The sequence below is a fragment of the Lutra lutra genome, chromosome 1 (assembly GCF_902655055.1).
Source record: "Lutra lutra chromosome 1, mLutLut1.2, whole genome shotgun sequence".
In the NCBI taxonomy this organism is placed as follows: domain Eukaryota; kingdom Metazoa; phylum Chordata; class Mammalia; order Carnivora; family Mustelidae; genus Lutra; species Lutra lutra.
In genome coordinates this window covers 211,551,640-211,574,993 of record NC_062278.1, presented here as the reverse complement: position 1 = coordinate 211,574,993, position 23,354 = coordinate 211,551,640, and the positions used below count along the sequence as shown (strand labels likewise).

Below are 23,354 nucleotides of genomic sequence, written 5' to 3'. Positions count from 1 at the left end.
ATAAATGGATTTTCTTTCTTAAGAGTTTTGTAATCTTTTCTTTTCTCCAGCTGACTTTTCTGTAAGAATATAGCATATAATGCATATACAAAATATGTGTTAATTGACTTTATGTTGTCAGTAAGGATTTCCAGTCAGTAGTAGACTATTATTAGTTAAGATTTTGGGGAGTCAGAAGTTATATATGGAATTCTGACTGCTTTGTGGGTTTGGTACCCCTAACTCTTTCATTTTTCAGGGGCAATTATACTTTCAAATGGTTCATTTTATGTTGGGTGAATCTCACCTGAATTAAATAAAAAAGAAAAAGAGGCCAGACAAGGGAAGGGAGGCATCTAATAGAGAAAGTTCCTGTGGTGGGCAGCTGGGGTTTAATCCCCCTGGGGAAGCCTGGTGGCTCATGTGGAGCCCACATCTCAGGGTCATGGCACCCCCAAGGGAGAATGTATCTATCCAGCAACATTTATCAGTTGTTTGTTAAGAGCTGCTTTCAACGTGTGTGTGTGTGTGTGTTTAAATTTTCCAACACTCTGGCCATCCACATATGGGCAAGAAGTCAGGAGGGATGCCATGCAAAGTCAAAGCTGAGGGCATGTGGACCGGGCACTGGTGCATTCATCTGGCCAGCTAGCTGAAGGTCACTGCTGGGGGAAGGTTGAGAGGTATCCTTGGGGTCTGGGACTCCTGTGTATTGAGCACCTACTGTGTGCCAAGTACATGCTGCTTGAATCCACAGGTCATCCCGTGTGTGGTGCACACATGGCCAGAGGATGCTCCTACTTGCACTGACCCCCTCATCCTGTTGTCCCCTCAGGATGCTGCCCATCACAGAACACCTGCTGCACCTCCTGGGAGTGGAGAAGACCACGTTCCGCCTGTATGCAGTGTCTGTGCTCCTCCTCTCCCTGCTCTTCTTCCTCTTCCGCCTGCTGATGCAGTTCCTGAGGCTCTGCTGGCGTTTCTATATCACCTGCCGCCACCTGAGCTGCTTCCCCCAGCCGCCTCGGCGCAACTGGCTGCTGGGCCATCTAGGCATGGTACGTGTGTGTGGCTGGGCAGGGGGACTGGGCTGGTCCCAGGTATTCAGTAAGGATGATGGACCTGACCATTTCCTTCATCCCCAAGAATGCGGAGCCATGAACAGACCCATTTTATAGGGTTTCAGAGAGGGCAAGCTGTTTACCAGAGGTTACACAGCTGGGATGAGGCAGAATGACTCTAACGTTTTCTCTGTAACTTCAGGCCATTGCTTAGCAACAGGTACAAGTGCCTGTGAAAGTTGTCAGGTTCTGTGATCCCCAGGCAGGAGGCGGGGGTGGGGGGAACTCCTGTCCACGTTGTTGCTCTGCCCCCGCCCCCCACCATGTGTTTGTACCCTCTCTCTCCTTCTCTTACCTTGCCTTTCATGTCTTACTTCACACACAGGTGTTAACCATTAGGTCAGGTGCTTTAAAAATATTAACTCTGTCCTCTTGACAGTCCTCAGAGGTGGTTCCCACAACTACCCCCATTTTGCTCCTGAGGCTATTATGGCACAGAGGTTAAGTAGCTGGCCCTATGACACACAGCTTATCGGTGGCAGAGTTGGGGCTCAAACCCAGGCCATCTGTCTCCAGAGTCTCTGCTCTTAGCTCTGTACCCTCTGCCACCTCTTGTTTTGGGATGATGAAACCTGCCCTTTTCTAGAAGGGCTTCAGAGGTCAGAGGAAGCCAGACTCCTGAGGCTTTTAGGGTCCTACAGTCCAGCTCCTAACTGGCTATAGCCCTCATCTGGTCCCCCTTCCAGGCCTCAAGGAAACAGAGGGACAGTTGTGGAGAATTCCTGGTTCAGGCCTCATGCCTGGTGCAGACGTGGAATTCAGAGAGGCAGTTCAAGGGCAGTTGGACAGGGCCGGTTCTGAAGTCCAACCTTGACCCTGTGGACCCAGCCTGCCTCCTGGGGCACCTGAGTTCTTGGTGATTCCATGGTTTCTCTTGGGTGTAGATGGACTCAGGGTGAACCTGGTTGAGAAGGAGACACAGGAGCCAGAGAGAAGTCATTTGCTGACTTGTTCACTCATTCATTTATTCATTTGATTGGGAATTGCTGGGCCTTGCGTTTGGCCAGGCAGGGGGTTAGGTCCCTTAATACCTGAGCTCTCCCCTAATTCTCACAGCCCGTGGAATAGGGATGGATCTACCCAATATTATGGATTTGATCTTTGGAGCTCAGTGAGGTTAAGTGACTCAACCAAGGTCACACAGCTGCTGTGAGCAGATCTGAGCTCACATCCTTCTGACCTTGGGCCTGACATACTTCTGTCCTGTGTTTGTTAAGAGCATGCATTTTGGAGCCCGGGGGCCTCTGTTCAGATCCTGGCTTTGCCGCTGTGGCTGGAGACGCCAGTGCCTGCCTGGATCCTTCGGCCCATTTCTGGATGTGATGGCCTGACCTCCAGCTGCCAGAACCTGCGTTCTAGGGCTTTCTCTCACACTGTGCACTGTGGGCTTGAGAGTTGATGCCCCGGGAGTGACCCCCAGCCAGTGACTATGGGATGGTAGGAGTTGATGTGTAAACACTCCAGCTTACTCGTCCTCTGCTGGGTTGACGTTGATTCATGTGTCCCCTAGAGGTCCCCAGGAAGACGGAGCACTGGGTTGCCATGGCCATAACTCTCTCGGCAACTCCTCCTTTACTGGCTGCCTTCCCTCCCTGTCTCACTTTCCTTAGTCCCCTGCCCACGTTTTTGGGGGATCCCCCTCCAAACGAACCACTAGCTCTAGCTAGAGCTCTTGTCTCAATACCTGCCTCTGGGGAAGCCCAAGCCAAGACATTGACTCACCTGTCACTTCAGACAAGTCATTTGGCCTTTCTGAGCAAAGGACAATGGGGAAAATCGTAGCAACTTGGTCACATAATACTTGTGTGTTTTGAAGTATGAGTTTGTGAGAAAGGTATGAATACATGAAAAGTGTTCATAGCAGTGCCTAACACTGCAACCCTGTGTATGTGTTAAAAATAACAATACTAGGGGCACCTGGGTGGCTCAGTTGGTTAAGCAACTGCCTTCAGCTCAGGTCATGATCCTGGAGTCCAGGGATCGAGTCCCACATCGGGCTCCCAGCCCCACGGGGAGTTTACTTCTCCCTCTGATCTTCTCCCCTCTCATGCTCTCTCTCACTCTCTCTCTCTCTCTCTCTCTCTCAAATAAATAAATAAAATCTTAAAAAAAATAACAATACTAGTAATTTTATTCCTAACAGAGCAAGTACTCAATAAATGCATGATTGTGCTTGTGGTTACTGTTTTTTATTTCTTGGACACCAGCTTTGTGTCAGGCCCTTGTGCGGGGCTCTCTCATTTTGTTCATTCGTGAATTTTCTCAACCGCCCTCAGACAGAGATTCCATTCTTCCCCACTTCTCAGATGAGCTAATGCCGGCTTACCAGGTGCAGCCTTCATCAGACAATCCTATAGCTATTCTGGGCTCATTTGGAGGACAGGGGAGGTGGCTGGAGGGAAAGGCTAGGGGAAGCTGGGGCTGGGCTCCTCCTCACTCTCTTTCCCTACCACCCCCTGCAGTATCTTCCAAATGAGATGGGCCTCCAAGATGAGAAGAAGGTGCTGGACAACATGCACCATGTGATTCTGGTGTGGATTGGACCTGTGTTGCCGCTGTTGGTTCTGGTGCACCCTGACTACATCAAGCCCCTAGTGGGCGCCTCGGGTAGGTGGGCTGGGCCTTTGAGTGATGGGTAAGCCCTGAACTCCCAGAGCTCACCTGGGCTTCTAGGCATGCAGGCTCTCCAGGGGAAGGGCCATTTGAGCAGGGATTTGAAGGATGAATAGGAGTTCACCAAAGCAGCCATAGTAATACAGGTAGTGGGAATAGCATGGGAAAAGATAGACAATATCTAAGAGTCCCGGGAATTTGAGAGGATGTCTACCCACCCGCCCCGGAAGTCAGAGCTAAACATGCCTGGATAGGCAATTGTGGGCCCAGGATTCTAATTCTAAGCTATGGTAGCCGAACATTTGGCTTCTGACATTCCCACTGTGGCTCTTCCAGCTTCACCTGGGCTGCTTCTGATTGGTAGAAGAGGAGATGTAGAAGGGTTGTTTCTCCCTTCTGAGGTCCACACCTCTTCGACGGTGTAGGACCCCCAGGTGTGCTTGGCAAGCTCTAGTTCAGCCTTTAACATGCAGATCCAATGACCGCCTTCTCCAGGAAGACCTGGGGGTGACCCTCCAGGCAGATCATAGCTTTCTTCTCTGGGCTTCTCCATTCTCAGTCCTAACCCTCTAAGGCTGAGTGTGTCTGCATCCAGCCCTGTCCCTCTCATAGGAGTCTGGATCTGCAGTGTGGCCTCGCATGTAACTGGGCATCTCCAGAGGCATCGGGGTATTTGAGAGAGTGGGGAGGAATGAAAGAGCTCCAGGAATTTTATATCTCTGGCCCCAGCCTCGGCCTTTGCACCCATGTCTAGAGACCACCATAAGGTTGCCACCCTGGAACCATGAAAGCAGAAAGGGCTGCTATCCTTCCCTCCCCAGCTATGCCCTCCCCACCATTGCTGTGTTTGTGAGGGGGTGCCCACCTCACTGCACAAATGGGGAACCTAGACCCTGGGAAAAGTGACTCTTCCAAGGAATGGTACCAATTGTGGGAAGAGCCCTGGGCTAGGACTTAGGCAGGCTGGGCTCTGATCCTACCTGGAGTCATAGCTGTTGTGTGACCAAGAAATTCATCTAGCCTCACAGGGCCTCAGTTTCTGCTCTGTAAAATGGGGTGGTTGTGAAGGCTCCAGATGATGTGTGTAGGTGCTCATGAGGGTTTGTTCTCTCCTGCCTTTCTCAATCCTGTTTTTCTTTCTTTCACCTTCTCTTCCTTCCCCCCAACTCCTAAGAGCTTCAGTTTCCTGAGTACTGTCCTCTCTGGTTGTGAGACCCCAAGTAGAATAGGGAGTGGAGCCCTCAGTGTGGCTTCAGCACGTAGTAGATGCTCAGGCCTCTGCCTCTCCTCTCCCCTCCTCTCCCTCAGGATGGGCAGGACATCCACTACCGCCCCCTGCTGGAGGAGTCAGATGGGGGCTCTAGCTTGAGAGTATGGGGCTGTGAGTCAGGACAGACAGGCCTGACCCCAAGCTGTGGATCCCATTCCCCACTGGGACCTCCACAGGACCATACCTGGGGAACCGGCTGCTCTGAGCCCAAATCCCCACGGCCCATGGAGCCTGAGAAAGGCACAGCTCCTCTTGGACCTCTCTTTCTTCGTCTTATATTAGGCAATTGGGATAGAGAGGATTAATGGGCAAAAGGAGGTGAAAATGATTTATAGAGGCTGAAACGTGATATATAGGCATGTAATTATAGCTTGTCTTTCTACATTCATTTTGTATGGAGTTGGAATTCACATAACATATAATTAACCATTTCGAGTGTTCCCAATGTTGTGCAACCCTTAGCTCTCTCTTGTTTCAAACTTTTTCATGGCTCCATAAAACAGCCTGAACCCATTAAGTAATTACTTCCCATTCTCCTCTGCCCCCATCTCCCGGGACATCCCCCCAATCTCCTTTCTATCTCCACAGCTTTGCCTGTTCTGGATATATCATAGGAAAGGAAAGGAATTATACACAATGTGGTCTTTTGTGGCTGACTTCTTTGCCTCAGCAAAATGTTTCTGACATTTATCCACAGTGTAGTGATGACCAAGACCAGACCTTACCTCATTTTTGTTTTAATTAAAAAAAAAAGATTATTTATTTATTTATTTGACACAGAGAGAGAGATCACAAGTAGGCAGAGAGGCAGGCAGAGAGAGAGGGGGAGGCAGGCTCCCCGCTGAGCAGAGAGCCCAAGGCGGGGCTCGATCCCAGGACCCTGAGATCATGACCAGAGCTGAAGGCAGAGGCTTAACCCACTGAGTCACCCAGGTACCCTGACCTCTTTTTAAGACTGAGTAATATTCCATTGTTTGGATATATGGATATACCACGCTTGTTTATCCACTCCTCCACTGACAGACATTGGGTTGTTTCTACCTTTGGGCTGTTATGAATGTTGCTATGAACATGCATGTACAAGTTTCAGTGTGGTTGTATGTCTTCATTTCTCCTGGGTAGATCCCAAGGAGTAGAAACGGAGGGTCAAATGGGAATTCTACCTTTAACTTTTTAAGGAACCACCAAACTGCTTTTCATGATAGCTAGGCATTTATTTTTCACTAGTAGGACCTTGCTGGGGGCTGGAGATGCAGATATTCATCTCACAAGTTCTTGACACCAGTGACCAATAATTATAATCATAGTTATAAAAATAGCCAGCAGTTGGTTAATTATTCATTTATGTGTACAAATATTTAATGAACTCCTGCCATGTGCCAGGAACATATGAGCTCATTGAGTTTTTGTAGGGATGCTATGAGGCAGGCAGTGTTGCTCTGTTTCTCCTCTGGAAGCTGAGGAAGTGGAGGGACAGAGGGCTAAAGTGCCCAAGTTTACACAGTGAGTTAGAGGTAGGGCTGGGATTTAAACCCAGGCGTGGTCCGCCCAGAGGCCAAGCTCTCAACCACAGTGATATGATCCTTCCTACTGGGCACTGGGTGGGGCCTTTTCTTATATGACCCCCTCCAGGATAGATGTTACCATCCCCTTTTTACTGAAGGGGACACTGGTGAGAAAGGCAGCCCAGACACAGACTCCTGGAATCAAGTAGTCAGAGTTGGAGGGGAGTAGGGACCCAAGGATGGGAGAGCAAGAGTTCAGCTGGGGAGACTTCCTGGAGGAGGTGTCAGTGAAGGATGTTTGGAGTTTGTCAGGTGAGAAGTGTCAGGTGGAGGGTTTGCCAGGACCAAGATGCAGATGTGTGAAAGTGCCAAGGGAATTCAGGTGACTTGTGGTGTCTGGAGGGAAGATGATATGTGGGGAGGAGTAGGCGATGAGAAAGGAACTGGACTCAGAACACCCACGTGCAAAGCAAATAAGCTTGTGTTTTATCCTGGGGGCATTAAGGAATGATAGGTGGTGTCTGAGCAGGATAGCCATTGAACAGGTCTGTATATCGGAAAGACCCTCAAGGGGCCTGGGCTGGAGTCCAGATCCCAGAGAGTAAAGGAGTGACTAGACTTCCATCTTCTTCTCCAGTGCTGCCTCTTCCTGGAAGCCTGTCTTGAATTCTAGCAGCCCTTTCTCTGTGCCTCCCTTTGCTTCTGGCACGCTTTCTATCTTCTTGATAATTGCACAGCATGCTTCTGCTTCCCTTTCTTGCCCCACCCGGAGCTCCTCCAGGCAGGGTGTGGAGCTGAGCCATCTCTGGTCCCCAGTGTTGCCTAGCATGGGTTGGGTACAAGAAGATGGTAGAAGAGATGTCCTGAATAGGAGGATGAGTGGACAGATGACTGTGTGCACAGTTGGCCAATTCCTAGGTAGTGTGTGTGTAGGTGGCTGAGTCACGTCTCAGATAAAAGTGACATCACTTGAATTTCAGGCACTTCCTTCCTGGGCCTCAGCCCATTCTGTCCCACGTTTGCTCAACATACTGAAAGGGAATTCACTCGCTAACCCATCCATCTATCCATCTGTCCATCCATTTTTGTATTCATTCAACCTTTGGTTGGATCATTCAATAAAAACTATTTAACACTAGGGGTGCCTGGGTGGCTCAACTGGTTAAGTGTTTGACTCTTGACTTCGGCTCAGGTCGTGATCTCAGGGCTGTGAGATCGAGCTCCATGTTGGGCTCTGTGATGGGCATGGAGCCTACTTAAGAGTTCTCTCCCAGGGTGCCTGGGTGGGTCAGTTGGTTGATTGTCTGACTCCTGACTTTATCTCAGGTCATGATTCAGGGTTGTGGGATGACGTGCTCCTTGTGGAGTCCACTTGTCCCTCTTCCTCTGCTCCTCCCCCTGCTTTCTCTCAAATCTGTAAATAAAATCTTAAAAAAAAAAGACTGTCTCTTCCTCTCCCTCTGGTCCTCCTCCCCCCTCCCTCTCTGAAAAACATTATTTAGCCCAGTATATCAGTGATCAGCATGTTCTCTCCTCTCAAGGGGACTGTAACTGGATGGATACAATCCAGAGGGACTGGTGGAGGAGGGATAGCATCCAAGCAGAGGCTCGAAGAATGAGGGGAGAGTGTTTGAGGCAGAGAGGGAATGTGGTAGAAAGACCTGGAATAGAGAGATAATGTGACTTTTTCAAGGAGATGAAAAAAATTCTGTGATGTTAGAAGATTGAGCATACAGAGAATGGAGGATGAAAGTGTTTTTAGAGAGGTCTGGACTGAGGTAGGTCATTCAAGGTTTTGAAAATGGTCTGAGCATCTGGTGGTTGCGGCTTATGGGTGTGAGTGGGAAGGGACATGGTCAGATCCAGCATGTGATAAGACCTCCTGGGACCAGAGTGCAGCGCAGACCGGAGACTGAGAGCACAGGAGGTGTAATTCAGATGGCCTGAGTTGGCAGAAAAGAGGGGTGATGAGGGTGAAGAGGGTCATTCCGGATGGAGAGCACAGCCTGGACAAAGGTTTGGAAGTAGGGCCAGCATGTGGGATTATTTGGTGTTTGTTGATGGGAGAGATAGGAGAGGCATATGGGGCAAGATGGTGCATGGCCTTCAGTGCTTGCTTGAGCTTGAATTTTATTGCCAGAGTGATAGGGAGCCATGGGAGGTTTCTAACCAGGGGAGGCTCATGTTCAGATCAACATGTTATAAGGATCTTTCTGGGGCAGGTGTGGAGGATGGACTGGAGGGGTGACATGGAGGTCAGAGCTCAGAGAGGAGGCCCAAGGAGCTCATAAGCAGAGGTCAAGGGTTAGAACTCTGTTTTGAGTCATCTCCACATCTTCTTTCTCCACAGCTGCCATCGCCCCCAAGGATGATCTTTTCTATGGTTTCCTGAAGCCTTGGCTGGGTGAGTTTGGGACTGGGTGAGTTGGGCTGGGGCTTCGGGGAAGAGGGGGTGGGGTTTCTTGTAGTGTTTCAGAGTAGGAGGAGAGGCCCTTAATTTCAGTCTTCTGGGCCCAGGAGATGGCCTGCTGCTGAGCAAAGGTGACAAATGGAGCCGCCATCGCCGCCTGCTGACGCCTGCCTTCCACTTTGACATCCTGAAGCCCTACATGAAGATCTTCAACCAATGCACAGACATTATGCATGTGAGTTGCAAGGTTTCTTGGGAAGAGGGTGTCCTGGGAGTGAGATAGGTCCAGGCTCTGACTAGTGGATAAGCCAGGTGATGTTAGGAAGCTTCACTTCCTTTATTCTATAAAATGGGCTTGTAGCGAGCGGGCAGCTAGGTCGTTGGAAGCCTGGCTTAAAGTCTGTGGTCTCTGCATCCTTTTGCCATGCGTCTCTCTCTTCCAGAGTAAATGGCGGCGCCTGGCACAGGGCTCCGTGGTCTCCCTTGACATGTTTGAGCATGTCAGCCTCATGACCCTGGACAGTCTTCAGAAATGTGTCTTCAGCTACAACAGCAACTGCCAGGAGTGAGTGTGGCCTCCCTGGGGAAGACAGAGCCCGTTGCTCTAGAGCAGGGTGGTGGGAGAAGAAAGGAAACTCTCAAGCATTAGGCATCCCTGGGCTGTTAGGCTCTGCCACAGATGGGCTGTGTGTTTCTGAAAACTAACATCACCTCCCTAAGCCTCTTTCCTTACCCAAAAATGGAATCCCAATTCCTTCCCCATAGCCATCGTGTGACCATTGAGATAATGTAAATTGATGGCTTTGCATATAGTAGGTGCTTAATAAATGCTAGTTTCATTGCTCCATGAAGAGTAGTTTGGCCTCTGGAAAGTATCTCCCCATTTTCTGAGCTACAGTGTCCTTTTTTTGTAAAACAAGGACGACAGTCCTTGACCCTCTGAGAGATGCTTTAAGCATAAAATGATGTTGGGGCGCATGGGTGACTCAGTCAGTTGAGCTTCCAACTTTTGATTTTGGCCCAGGTCATGATCTCAGGGTCGTGGGATCAAGCCCCCTGTTGAGCTCTGTGCTTGCAGAGCCTGCTTGAGATTCTCTCTGTCCCTCTCCTTTTGCCCCTCCCCCCGCCCCTGCTCTAAATAAATAGCACTCTGTCCTTAAAAAAAAAAAAAAAGGATAAAATGATGCCACATTGCCCTGGCACACAGTAGATACTCAGTGAATATTTGTTGAATGAATGAATAAGATGACCATTGTCCTGGTTCATTCATTCATTCATTCATCGTATATTTTTGTGTCCCTACTATGTGCAGGAGATTATACTAGCTACTGGGAATATGGTGGTGAACAAGAGACTAAGTTCCAGTTCCTCGGAATTTATAGTCTAAGTGGGTACATATCAAATAAGAGACGTTGTAAATGGCAAGTTTGTAGCACATAGTAGGTCTTTAATAATAAGCTTCTGCCTTTGCTACTCGGGCTTTGTAGGGTTATGGGTTGGGTAAGGTAGAGATGACCTTAGTGATTGATTAATCAATTAATTGAACTGGAAATACTTACTGAGTACCTACTATGGGCCACTCTTGGACTAGGCACTATGAATACAGTGGTCAACAAAATAGAAAGGGTCTTGCTCCCCTGGAATTTACATGTTGGTGGGAAGAAAGGCAGTAACGATGCACAAATAAATAAACAAGAAAATGACAAACTGACAAGTGTATGAAAAGAAGCATACTTCAGGACCAAGGACAGCCCCTTGCACACCTGTTCCAGTGATTTCATTTTTTTTTCCTCATTTTAAAAGACATTTATCTATTTATTTGAGAGACAGAGAGTGAGCATGGGGTACGGGGGATGGAGGGGCAGAGGAAGAGGGAGAGAGAGTCTTAAGAAGACTCCATGCTGAGTGTGGAACCCGATGCAGGGCTTGATCTCATGACTTTGAGATCAGGACCTGAGCCAAAACCAAGAGTCAGATACTTAACCAACTGTGCCACCCAGGCACCCCTTCATTTTTTTTTAAATTATAATGGTTTTACTGAGAAATAACTCATATACCATATGATTCACCCATTTAAAATATACAATCCAATGGTTTCTAGTGTATTTACAAATTGTGCTGCCATCACCATAATCCATTTTAAAATATTTCCATCAAAGATAAGCCCTGTACATTTTACCGCTCACCCCCACTTCCCACTTCTCCCAGTGTAGGCAATCATGAATCTTCCTTCTGCCCCCACAGATTTGTCTATTATGGAAATTTCATATTGATGGGATGATGCCAACTTCTCTGTCTGGTTTTGTTCCCTCAGCATAATGTTCTCAAGATTCATTCATCCTGTGTCAATATTTCATTTTTTTAGATTGCTGAATAATATTCTATTTACCACATTATACCACATTTTTAAAATCCATTCATCTACTGATGGACATTTGGGTCATTTCCACTTTTTGGCTATTTTATAAACATTGGTGTATGAGTGTATGAAAGTATGTTTTTAATTTTTTTAAAAGATTTTATTTATTTGCTAGAGAGAGTGAGAGAGCATGAGAGGGGTGAAGGTCAGAGGGAGAAGCAGACTCCCCATGGAGCTGGGAGCCCGATGTGGGACTTGATCCCAGGACTCCAGGACCATGACCTGAGCCGAAGGCAGTCGCCCAACCAACTGAGCTACCCAGGCACCCCTGTTTTTAACTTTTTTTATTTATTTATTTATTTATTTGAGAGAAAGGCAGTGAGAGAGAGCATGAACGAGGAGAAGGTCAGAGGGAGAAGCAGACTCCCCATGGAGCTGGGAGCCCGATGCGGGACTCGATCCCGGGACTCCGGGATCATGACCTGAGCCGAAGGCAGTCGTCCAACCAACTGAGCCACCCAGGCGTCCCTGTTTTTAACTTTTTAAAGTCTGTACCTAGGAGCAGAATTTCTGGATTATGTGATAATTCTTTGTTTAGATTTTGAGGAATGGCCAGACATTTTCTCCAATGTAGATGGGGCATTTTATATTCCTACCAGCAGTGTGTGAGGACTTCAATTTCTCCACACTCTTTCCAACACTTGTTAATTTTTTTTAAACACGTGTTATTATCTGTCTTTTTGGTTCTAGCCGTTCCTAGTTGGGGCAAAATGGCATCTCATGGTGGTTTTGATTTCCATTTCTTTAGGGGCTGGTGCTGTTAAGTATCTTTTCGTGTGCCATGTGGCCATTTGTATATCTTTTTCAGCAAGACGTCTATTCATATGCTTTGCCCATTTTTAAATTGGGTTAATTGTCTATGGTTGCATTTTAAGAGCTCTTTCTATATTTTAGATACAAGTTCCCCATCAGGAATGGGAATTCTCCCACTTTGTGGCTTGTAGGCATTTAGTCTTAGTGATGCTACGTCTATTTGGAAGTCCTAATCCTTTGAACCTGTTTTAAAATGTACCTGGGTTTTGGTTTTATTCAGGTATGATGAGGCCAACAAACAGAGCAGATGATTGCCATTAAAAAATAATTTGTTGGGGCGCCTGGGTGTCTCAATCGGTTGAGAGTCTGCCTTCAGCTTAGGTCATGATCCCAGGGTTCTGGAATGGAGCCCTGCATCGGGCTCCCTGCCCATCGGGGAGCCTGCTTCTCCCTCTCTCTCTGCCTGCTGCACCCCTCCTGTGCTCTCTCTCTCTCTCATTCAAATCAATAAATAAAATCTTAAAAAAGTAAAACGAAAATCTAGTCTATGCAGGGCCTTTCTCTGTCACCTACACACGGGGAGGAGAAGCTTGTCTTAGGGGCCAGGTCCATGCTCCTGTCTCTTCTCCCCTGCACCTCCCCAACAGGAAGATGAGCGATTACATCTCAGCCATCCTTGAGCTGAGTGCCCTCGTGGTCCGGCGCCAGTATCGCCTGCATCACCACATAGACTTCATCTACTACCTCTCGGCGGATGGGCGACGTTTCCGGCAGGCCTGTGACACCGTGCACCGCTTCACGACCGAGGTCATCCAGAAGCGGCGGTGGGCGCTCCGTCAGCAGGGGGCTGAGGCCTGGCTGAAGGGCAAGCAGGGCAAGACCTTGGACTTCATCGATGTGCTGCTCCTGGCGCGGGTGAGGCTGGGCCCTGGAGGGTGGAGACCGGTGCAGGACGGTCTCCTGGAGGATTGCACTGACCTTGTAAAATGATAAGCATCAAAAGTGACAGATCTGGGATGCAGGTGCAGCACGCGTAAGACTTACTGTATTAGTTTGTTAGGGTTGCCATAACAAAGGGCTACAAAATTGGTGTGTGGGGGGTTAAACCCCAGAAATTAATTTTCTCAAGGTTCTGGAGGCTAGAAGTCTGAGGTCAAGCTGTTGACTGGGTTGGCTTCTTCTAAAGCCTCTCTCCCTGGCTTGTAGATGACACTTTCTCGTGTGCCTTCACGTTGTCGTCCCTCTGCTTGCGACTGTGTAAGTTTCCTCTTCTTCTAAGGACAGCAGTCGTGTGGGGCCAGGGCCCACCCTAAAGACCTCATTATAATTGAATTACCTCTCTAAAGGCCTGGTTTCCAAATATGGTTACATTCTGAGGTCCTGGGAGGGGAGGTGAGGACTTCACCTATGAGTTCTGGAAGTAGGTGGGACACGATGTTGCCTACCAGACTTATGATGATGAAATAACAAGACTGAAGAAATGTGACAGTTGCAGAGATCACTTCTGTGGAATTTCTGAGCAGTGCTTGGCTTCTAGATTCAGACAGTCCTGGGTTCCAGTTCTGGCCCTGCTCCTTAATGGATACTTCACCCTAGGCCTCTGACGCTCCCCTCCGAGCCTCAGTTTCCCTATTTATGACATGACGGTTACGCAGCGTGGTCACAGGTGTTTGTTGGGCATCCAGCAGGCTGTCTGGTGCTAGCAGCTACTCAAGAAGTACAAACTCCCTTCTTCCCTTCACCTTTCACTCTCCCTCCTGCTTTCCATCTTTCTTAGACAAGCTGCATACCTCTGCCTGGAATCCTTCCCCCTGCAGCTTGGCTTGCGAGAGGGGCAGATATCTTGACTTGAGAGGAGCCCGGGATGTGGAGGGTGGTCCACGAAGTGGGCTGAGCATCCCCTCTGGTTCATTCCAGGATGAAGATGGGAAGGAACTGTCTGATGAGGACATCCGAGCTGAGGCGGACACCTTTATGTTTGAGGGTGAGGATGTAGGGTGAGGCTAGGGGAGGTTGGGAGGGGCCCCGCTGTCTGAAAATCGCATGATCACTGTCTTCAGACAGCCTCCATTTGAGCTCCTCCTCTGTCTACAGGTCATGACACAACGTCCAGTGGGCTCTCATGGGTGCTCTTCAACTTGGCCAAGTATCCAGAGTACCAGGAGAAATGCCGGGAAGAGATCCAGGAAGTCATGAAAGGCCGGGAGCTGGAGGAGCTGGAGTGGTTGGTTTGGGTTCCGGGGGGGATGGTGGCGACAGGTTGAGTCTAGAGCTTGCATTTAGTCCTTGCTCTTGCTTGTCATTACTCTTGTTCCTTCTGGGTGTTGTTGAGTGGGGTGGTGTCCAAACAGATGTGTGGGTTCAGGTCTGTTCCACATGTCTCCCCACTCTCCTTGAACCAACAGCTACCCTGGGCACATTCTTCTCAAGGGAGATTCCAGGAGCACAAAGAGCCACAGTTTAAAACCTCCGCTTGCATTGTAACATTCCATTTGGCTAAACCAATCACGTGGCCAAGTTCAATATGAATGGGGCAAGACATACATTCCACTTGCCCGAGCAGAAGACACTGCAGAATCACATGCAAAGTTCATGGGGTGTGTAATTCAAACACAGGTGTGGGGGGAGGGCAGTGAAGAACCGGCAATGATAATCCAGTTTACTTCAGATGTGTGCCACGTAGAGCTGATTCTGGGTGCCTCAGAGAAAACACAGCATTAAATAGCATCGGACAGTGAGAAAGCTCTTTTTTGTTCAGTGTCCACCTTTTAGATTTTGACGTCAAGGAGACACTCCTAGTTGGGTGCTGTTGTATCTTGAACTCCTTGCGAATCTGCCCCTTTCTTTTTTAAAAAAGAGTTTATTTATTTATTTAATTGTCAGAGAAAGAGAGAGCACAAGCAGGGGGAGCGGCAGGCAGAGGGAGAAGCAGGCTCCCTGCTGAGCAAGGAGCCCGGTGTGGGTTCCCATCCCAGGACTCTGGGATCATGACCTGAGCCAAAGGCAGATGCTTAACCAACTGAGCCACCCAGGGATCCCATGAATCTGTCTTTTTTTTTTTTTTAAAGATTTTATTTATTTATTTGGCAGAGAGATAGATCACAAGTAGGCAGAGAGGCAGTCAGAGAGAGAGGAGGAAGCAGGCTCCCCGCTGAGCAGAGAGCCCGATGCGGGCCTTGATCCCAGGACTCTGGGACCATGACCTGAGCCGAAAACAGAGGCTTTAATCCACTGAGCCCACCCAGGTGCCCGAATCTGTCTTTTTTTAATGAAGGGAGAAGATGGCTCAGTTTCTGAGGACTGGGTAGGAGATAGTCTAGCTAGTATTTAATGACTCTTTTGTTTTTCCCCGTGGTGTTTATGTTATGGATACTTTTATGCTAGGCATGCTGTTTGCCCTTTATGGTAGCGACATAAAATTTCTTTGAAAGAGAAAGAAAATGATCCAGATCATGGACAAGGGGTTATAATTAGTCCAATTTGGGGCCCTGGAGTCCAATGGAAAAAAGTTAATAATAGCATAAGGAGAGAATGTATAGGTTTTTAAATACTGAAATTGGCCCATCCAGCCTGGTAAACTGCTGCTAATAACCCCCCTGCCTATCCTGGCACCACTTCCAGCTGTCCTCTGACTGCCACATAATTCATCAGTTAAAGGGTTAATGCTGGGTGTGCAGAAGCCTGTTGGTGCTGCTCTGATTGGTTTCGGGTCAGATATTTTGCATGCCAAGGATTAGTGATATGTGCATGTCTGATTGCAGATGCCGGAAGTTGGGGCAAGTCTGAGATCCTGGACTGGTTTCCTATGTGGTTGCTCCTGGATGCATGTGTGCGTGCATGTGCATGTTTGGGGAAGGAGGTGTTGCTGTGGCCTGGCCCCAAGTCACACACCATTCCATATTCCATGCTCCCCAGGGACGACCTGACTCAGTTGCCTTTCACCACCATGTGCATCAAGGAGAGCCTACGCCAGTTCCCGCCAGTGACCTTGGTCTCCCGCCGCTGCACGGAAGACATCAAGCTTCCAGATGGGCGCATCATCCCTAAAGGTGCCCATAAGGTCCCTCTGGTTGCTGGGCTGATCTGCTGCCTAGGGGGGCGCTGCTCATGCCTGGCCCAGGTGCACCCTCCCTGTAGATGGGGCATCTCTCTGGGTGGCTCTTGCTTCTGGGATGAGGGAGGAGACCCAGCTGTGTAGGGGGGATTCAGAGTTGGGTGAGTCCAGGTGGAAAGGCAAGAGTGGGTGGGGCTGGGTGGGCCCTGTGAGGGGGCAGGTAGGGGATGGATGGTTTTATTCAGTTGCCAGATATCCTTTGGAGACTAAGACCAAGTGATACTGGAGTTCTAGAGAGGCCTCATTCCCAGACCCAGGTCTTGAGTACCACCCAGTCTGAGGGAGACACAGCAGGGCACAGACATCCCAGTCACATGGGATCAGGGATGGGCTAAAGGGAAGAACAGGGGCTGGAATAGCCCAAAATAAGGAGTGATGACTTTATCTGGGGTGAAATGTAGGGAGGGCTGCTTGGAAGAGGCAACATGAGAGGTGAACCTTGGAGGTTGAAAATGAAAGACAGCATATTTATGGAGCAGAGTCTTGGGGTACAGAAAGACCTTGAATGCTAGATTGAGGCATTTGAACTTGATCTTCAGGATAGTAGGGAGCCAAGGGAAGTATTTGAGCTTAGGAAGAACAATGTCAGATATATGAGTGAGAAAGATCCCTGTGTGGCCAGCATGATAGCTAGAAGGGTGATGGAGACCTTTTAGGGAGCAACAGGGGGAGTGGACACAGCAGCAGAATTTTTCAGAGAAGGATGGGCGGGAAAGGGTAGCAGAGGGCTCATGGGAACAGCATAGCTCCAGGAAGAGCAGGGAAGGAGGAGGTCTTCAGAGAAAGCCATGGTTCCCCTCGGCCCCAATGCCCCACTGACCGCACCCTCCCCACAGGAATTATCTGCCTGGTCAGCATCTATGGGACCCACCACAACCCCACTGTGTGGCCTGACTCCAAGGTGAGCCTCTGCATCAATTCTCCCTTCCCTTAGCTTCTTCCTCCTTGGAATGGGTGGTCCTGGGGCAGTGAGACCTCACTACCCTGTGCGCCAGGGACCCAGATGGCCTGGCTGGGTACAGAGCTGGTCACCCTCTAGTCACCCTCCATTGGTTCATTAGGTCCACAAATATTTACTGCATACCTCCCGTGTGCCAGCCTCTGTGCTATGCACTGAAGACAGAAAGTTACTGTCTTTGCCCTCATGGAGCTCACAGTGACATTCAGGGGAAGAAAATAAGCAAAAACTATCGTTGTAGATATTGATATGTGCACAAAAGAAAGAAAAACTGGAGTGGGGTGGGGGGCATTTCAGCTCAAGTGGTGAAGAAAGGCCTTGGGGAGGAAGAGATATTTGAGCTGAGACCTGAAAACTGTGAAGAGCAGGGAGAAGCCTGTTCCAGGCAGAGAAGATAGGACGTGCAAAGGCTCAGTGGTTGTAATGAGCCTGGGATGTTTGAACAACAGAAAGAAGAGGGTGTGGCTGGATTGTAGTGAGGTTTTCTCTGTTCAGCTGAAGGATGGGGGCCAAGCTGGGATAGCTGGGCCAGCCACCCAGACTCAACCCCAGGCTAATCCTGCCTAGGTGTACAATCCCTATCGCTTTGATCCGGACAACCCACAGCAGCGCTCCCCACTGGCCTACGTGCCTTTCTCCGCAGGACCCAGGTAACTCTTCTATTTCCCCCAATCCAAACCAAGCATAGGAGGAGCACGGAGGCCAGTGGAAGGTTCGGGATGTACCAGTCAGGAGCAGAGACCGCCTCCCACCCAGATGTGCTTTCTGCCAACCCAGCACCTTCTTCATGCTTTGAATGTACCAGAATGTCCCCAGATTAGACTCTGGGATAGTAACGCTGGGTATTGAGCACCAACTGTGTGCCAGGCCCTGAACTCTGGGCTTATATGCTCCCAACGACTCTATGATGCCACTGCCCCCATTTTACCGATGAGGCTCCGAGGGGGAGGTTATTTACCCCGGGACTCCCCCCTTCCTGGCTCACACAGAGGCTGAGCCTGAGCCCCAACCCCGTCCCCCTTCCTTTAGGAACTGCATCGGACAGAGCTTTGCCATGGCCGAGATGCGCGTGGCCGTGGCGCTGACGCTGCTGCGCTTCCGCCTGAGCGTGGACCGAACGCGCAAGGTGCGGCGGAAACCCGAGCTCATCCTGCGCACGGAGAATGGCATCTGGCTCAACGTGGAGCCGCTGCCTCCGCGGGCCTGAGCGCCGGCCTCCGTGCGGATCCAGGGGGCCCAAGCCCCGCCCGGAGAGGCCCAGGCCCCGCCCCCAAGATCCCGAGGGCAGAAACCACGCCCCTCGAAGTTCAGGTTTGGCTCCCGGAGGACCAGGCTCTCCCGTGAAGCCCGAAGGTGCAAGCCACGCCCCTCACGACAAGTCTCCGCCTCCTGCAGGGCTGGTCACGCCCCTTGAGGTCCAGGTCCGGTCCCCTGAGTGCTGGTTCCGGCTCTCCAGCTTGAGGAAACAGGCTTGCTCAGGTCCCCTTGGGTCCAGACCCCTCCCAGGATCCGGAGCTTTCGGGGCCTCAGGCCCCACCCAGCCGTCCTTGGACCTAAGACCCAACACCTAAGGCCGCTGGGATTCAGGACCAGTTCCCACTCCCCACCCCCCACTCGTGGATTCCAGCTGCCTTCTAAGTTGAAGACTTGGGAGCTGAAGCCTGAAGTTAGAGCCTTGAACCCGGACATCACCTTCTTGAGGCTCCCAGCTCATTTGGTTGAACTCCTCTGGCATCAGGCAGCATCCCAGGGGTGGGATGTGTGCTTCAGTTGTTTTGTAAATCTAGACCCTCCCTCACCTGCCTCTTCCCTCCTCCGTTGCTGAAAGGCCCTTCGCTGAGCGTTCTGATTTTTGTAGAATAAAAGCAAAGGATAAAGACGGCCACCACTATCACTGTTCACCCCCTAGGTCAGCCAGACACTTCCCTTGGGGCCCAGGAAGGAAACGAAGGTCTCTGGGGAGTTGGGAGGCCCATGAGGGAAGCTATGAAGCCATGAGGGCTAGGAGGCTGGGAAGCCATTTGCCCTCAGACATAAACTTAGGCTTTTTGGGACAATTTGTGCATTCATTTAACTCATCAACAGACCACATGTTAATTATTTGTTGGCATTGGGCCAGGAGCACAGCCGGGCCCAATTCCTGCCCTCGGGAGAACAGGGGACAGATGTACAAGTAATTCCACACGTAAGTTTATTTATAATCCATGACAAGTGCTCCAAAAGAGAGGCCCTTGGTGCTCTGTGACACAACAGGGGGGTGGCTCAGGGAGAGCTTCTCGGATGCTGAAGTGAGAGTACACGCTGAGTGGTGACAAGGGAGACAAGACCATGTCAGGCAGGAGGAACAGCATCTGCAAATGTCCCCAGGTGAGAGAGAGCATGATATTCTCGAGGCACACACTCCAGGGTGGCTGGATCTGGAGGAGGAGGACAGAATGGAGGAAGGTTGCCAGGGGTCAACTGCCAGGAACTGTGGGTCACATCTCACAGCAGACCTTATGCTGTGAGATGTGGGTGATAGGGAGCTATAGTGGGTATGTGAGCAGGGTGCAGGACAGGACATGGTCAGATGTGGGTTGGCACTGGGGAAATCTAGTGAAGAGGGAGACTGAGGTCTGGACAGGACAGGAGGGGTGACTAGCCACAGGGGCTGAGGTGAGGGTGATTCCCGAGTCTTTGGCTGGGGAAACTGATGACGGTATAGCCCCCATAGAAGATAGGGCGGTGATGATGTCTACAATAATTGTATTAACTCATCAAATATTTACCGAGCATCTGCTGTGAGCAGGCCGTATTTGCGCCCTTACATAATTGACTTTTGTTGTGCGGGTGGGGGGTGTTAACAGATGACAGATAATAAATAGGCAAATAAATAAGTAAATTCACACAGGGCTTTGGAGGATTTTGACTTTTTATTGTGACAGAATTGGGGAGCCTGGGAGGGTTCTGAGCAGAGTGACACATTTGTCATTTGGTCTTTATAGTATTCTTTTGGCTGCTAAGTGGAAAACCAAGGGTTGGACTAGGGAGACCAGATGGGGTGACTGTGATCCCCGTTGAGAGAACTGGTAAGTGCTATGAAAAAATTGAGCTGGGTAAGTGTTGGGGGGTGTTCAGTAATGCTGGTAAGGGGAGAGGTCACTAGATCGTCAGTGAAACCCTTCCTGAGAAAGAGCCATTTCAACAAAGACTTTAGATAGGAGAGGGCAGGAGCCATGTGGATATTTAGGGGAAGAATGTTTGAGGTAGAGAGAAACAGTGCAAAGGCCCTGAGGTAGGATAGGCTTGGGGTGTTTAGGAGACATTGAGGAGATCTGTGTGGCTGGGGGAGGAGCATGGAAAGAGATGAGGGCAGGCAGGGGATGGGAGCAGGTCACACAGAGCCTTGAAGTCCACTGACTTTTATTGTGACAGAAATAGGGAGCTATGGAGGGTTCTGGACAGAGGAGGGACAAAGTTTGTCATACAGTCTTTGATTGCTATGTTGAATAGAGACTGTAAAGTGAAGATGGGACTAGGGAGAGCAGATGGGGTGACCAGATTTGTCCAGGTGAGAGAGGACAATATCTCCAAGCAAGCTGGGGGGTATAGAGTGAAGACAGGTGCTTGGATTCTTTTTTTTTTTTTTAAGATTTTATTTATTATTTATTTGACAGAGAGAGATCACAAGTAGACAGAGAGGCAGGCAGGCAGAGAGAGAGAGAGGGAGAGGGAAGCAGGCTCCCTGTCAGCAGAGAGCCCGATGCGGGACTCGATCCCAGGACCCTGAGATCATGACCTGAGCCGAAGGCAGCGGCTTAACCCACTGAGCCACCCAGGCGCCCAGGTGCTTGGATTCTGATGTCTGGTTGCTTTATGAAGATAGAGCTGGCAGATTTGCTGATACTTTGAATGAGGGACTCAGGAGAAAGGGAGGCCCCTGGATTTGGGTCTGAGCACCTGGAAAGATAGAAGTGACAGCTTGAGATGGAGAACGCTTAATAGAGTAAGGGTTTTTTTGGGGGGGGGGAGGGGCTGAGATCAGTTTAGGCCTCGAGGAGTTGGAGATGTCAAGTGTGCAGTTGGATAGGCAGGTCTTGAATTCAGGAGGGAGTTCCGGGCTGGTGATACACATTTGGGGTACCTCAGCACTTAGATGATTGTTTATAAAGCCCCAAGACTGGTGCGATCCCCGTGTGTGTGTGTGTGTGTGTGCGCGCGCGCGCGTGTGTTTCTATGCGCCCGTGTGCACCCTTGTGCGCACAAGATGGAGGGGTTTCAGGACCAAGCCCTGGGTGTTTCCGAAGTTGATATAACCATAACGAGATTTAAAGTTGGTTGAGTGCTTCCTTTGTGCTCTCCAAATATTCGCATGTAATTCTCACGGGTACTGTTCTTATGAGATGGGTACTGTCATTATCTCCTTTAATGGAGCTGAAAATGAAGTTCCCTAGAGTGAGATGATTCACCCAAGGTCCGACAATGGTGTCCTCCTAGCGTGGCCACAGCGGGGTGGCTTACTCCTCAGGCTTCTAGTGCTGGTCTGGGTCCCTAGCCTCGGTTTGCCTATAAGGGGATGTCGGCAGGCGTGGGTGGGTGGGGGGCGTGTAGAGAAGGTGTGATGCTTGTGATGCTGGAGGCCACAGCGGTGTGTGTCCTGCGGCGCCCTCGGGTGGCGTGTGCTGGGATCGCCGGCCGGAATCCCCCGTCCGAGGCCACTCATCCTCCAGCAAAAAAAAAACTTGGTCTTGGGAGGCGACATATGTAGGTTCAAACCCCAGCTCTGCCCTTCTCTAGCGGTGGCCTTGGGCACGTGACTGGCCCCTTCTGCACCTGGTTCTCTTTTGCCAAGTGGATTTTTTCCATCATACTTCTCATGCATATTAATTTTCCGCTAAGGTCGGTGATGGTGGGTGAATGAGGGAGAGAGGAGGGGAGGCATGGGGCTCGTGGATCCCCGGGACCTGCTGCATCTGCGTGTCGGATTCTCCAAACACTCAGGCCTGGGCCATTCACTGGTTGCTGTGGGTCTCCCTCCTCTCCTGAGTGTGTCGCAGGCTCCCTCTGCTGGATAGTTGGGGAACAGCAGGCTCTACAGCGTCTGGTCTCCATTAGTCCATATGAGGGTGTGCTCGTGACTACATGTTTGGGTATGTGCACATATGTGTGAGTAAGTGTGTGGATGTGTGCACGAGAGTGGCCATATGTGCATGTGAGTGTGTGTACATGTGCAAGTGTGGAGTGTGGGTGTATTGTGTGAGTGCTTGTGTGCATACGATTGTGCGTGTGCACGCATGTGTGTGTTTGTGAGCATATATGTATCCATGATGTATCTATGGATGTGAGTGTGTGTGTGACACTGTTTGTGGGTGTATTGGGAAGAGAAGAGGGAGAACTCCACTCACTGAACATTTTTAAGTGTCCACATCAGGCGACGGTCCAAACTCCACCGTGTTGGTGCAGGTAGGACATTCTGGAGAAATAACGCCCTTGGCAACGGCCCTGAGTAATGACTGGCGATTGCCTGTTCACTGCTGTGTCCCAGAGGTCCCCAGAGGGACTAAACCCCAGGTCCCCCAAGTGGGAACTTCTTTGACAAAGCCCTGTTCCCCTGCTGCCTTCCCTTCTCTGTCTTACTCCATCTCACTGCCCTACTGGCATCTTCTGGGGTCACTTCCCCAAAAAAACCAATTTGCAGTTGAATTCCTGTCTCAGAATACAATTTTTGTACTTGTACTTGAATCCTTGCATTATAGTCTACTTCTGAGAAAAGGAAACCAAGACACAGAAGTCACTCCTCCAATCCCCACAAGCCTATTACTATGCCGTTTTTTAACCAAGAAGGAACCTGAGGCTTAGAGAGGGCAAGTCACTTGCCCAAGGTCACACAGTTGGAGAGTGGCAAAGGTAGGCTGTGACCATTGGCCATCTGACCCTAGCACCTGCTCCCTGGAGAGCTTTCTCCCTGCTAAGGACCAAGGGAATGAAGTAGGAGGGGAGGAACATTCACAACCAGTAAGTTCCCCGATATGTGCACCAGAGACACCTACGTCTCCTGGGTGGGGCTCATGTCCTCGTTCTGTTATAAAATAAGGGAAATAATGATAAACACATTCTTGGTACTGACCGGGAGCCAGGGAGGGTTGTTATAAGTACTTTATTCATTTATCTCCTCTCTCTCCAAATATTACATTGGCTTGAGGTAAAAAAAAAAAAAAAAGTATGCAAGTGTA

General features: G+C 49.9%; 1 protein-coding gene across 6 annotated transcripts in view; it reads left to right on the top strand.

Moving 5' to 3' along the window:
- The window catches only part of LOC125083162 (ultra-long-chain fatty acid omega-hydroxylase), a 59,378-nt gene extending 39,653 nt beyond the window's left edge, over positions 1-19,725 (top strand). For all 6 annotated transcript variants that reach the window (XM_047699203.1, XM_047699213.1, XM_047699222.1 and 3 more), the window contains 12 exons: positions 815-1,037; positions 3,563-3,707; positions 8,839-8,892; positions 9,006-9,133; positions 9,342-9,463; positions 12,718-12,985; positions 13,988-14,054; positions 14,165-14,294; positions 15,986-16,119; positions 17,021-17,085; positions 17,710-17,792; positions 18,172-19,725. In XM_047699203.1, coding sequence (XP_047555159.1) covers positions 815-1,037; positions 3,563-3,707; positions 8,839-8,892; positions 9,006-9,133; positions 9,342-9,463; positions 12,718-12,985; positions 13,988-14,054; positions 14,165-14,294; positions 15,986-16,119; positions 17,021-17,085; positions 17,710-17,792; positions 18,172-18,349 — 1,597 coding nt within the window. In that variant the 3' untranslated portion in view covers positions 18,350-19,725. The remainder of the gene's footprint in view (positions 1-814; positions 1,038-3,562; positions 3,708-8,838; positions 8,893-9,005; positions 9,134-9,341; positions 9,464-12,717; positions 12,986-13,987; positions 14,055-14,164; positions 14,295-15,985; positions 16,120-17,020; positions 17,086-17,709; positions 17,793-18,171) is intronic.
- The last annotated feature ends 3,629 nt before the right edge of the window (positions 19,726-23,354 follow it).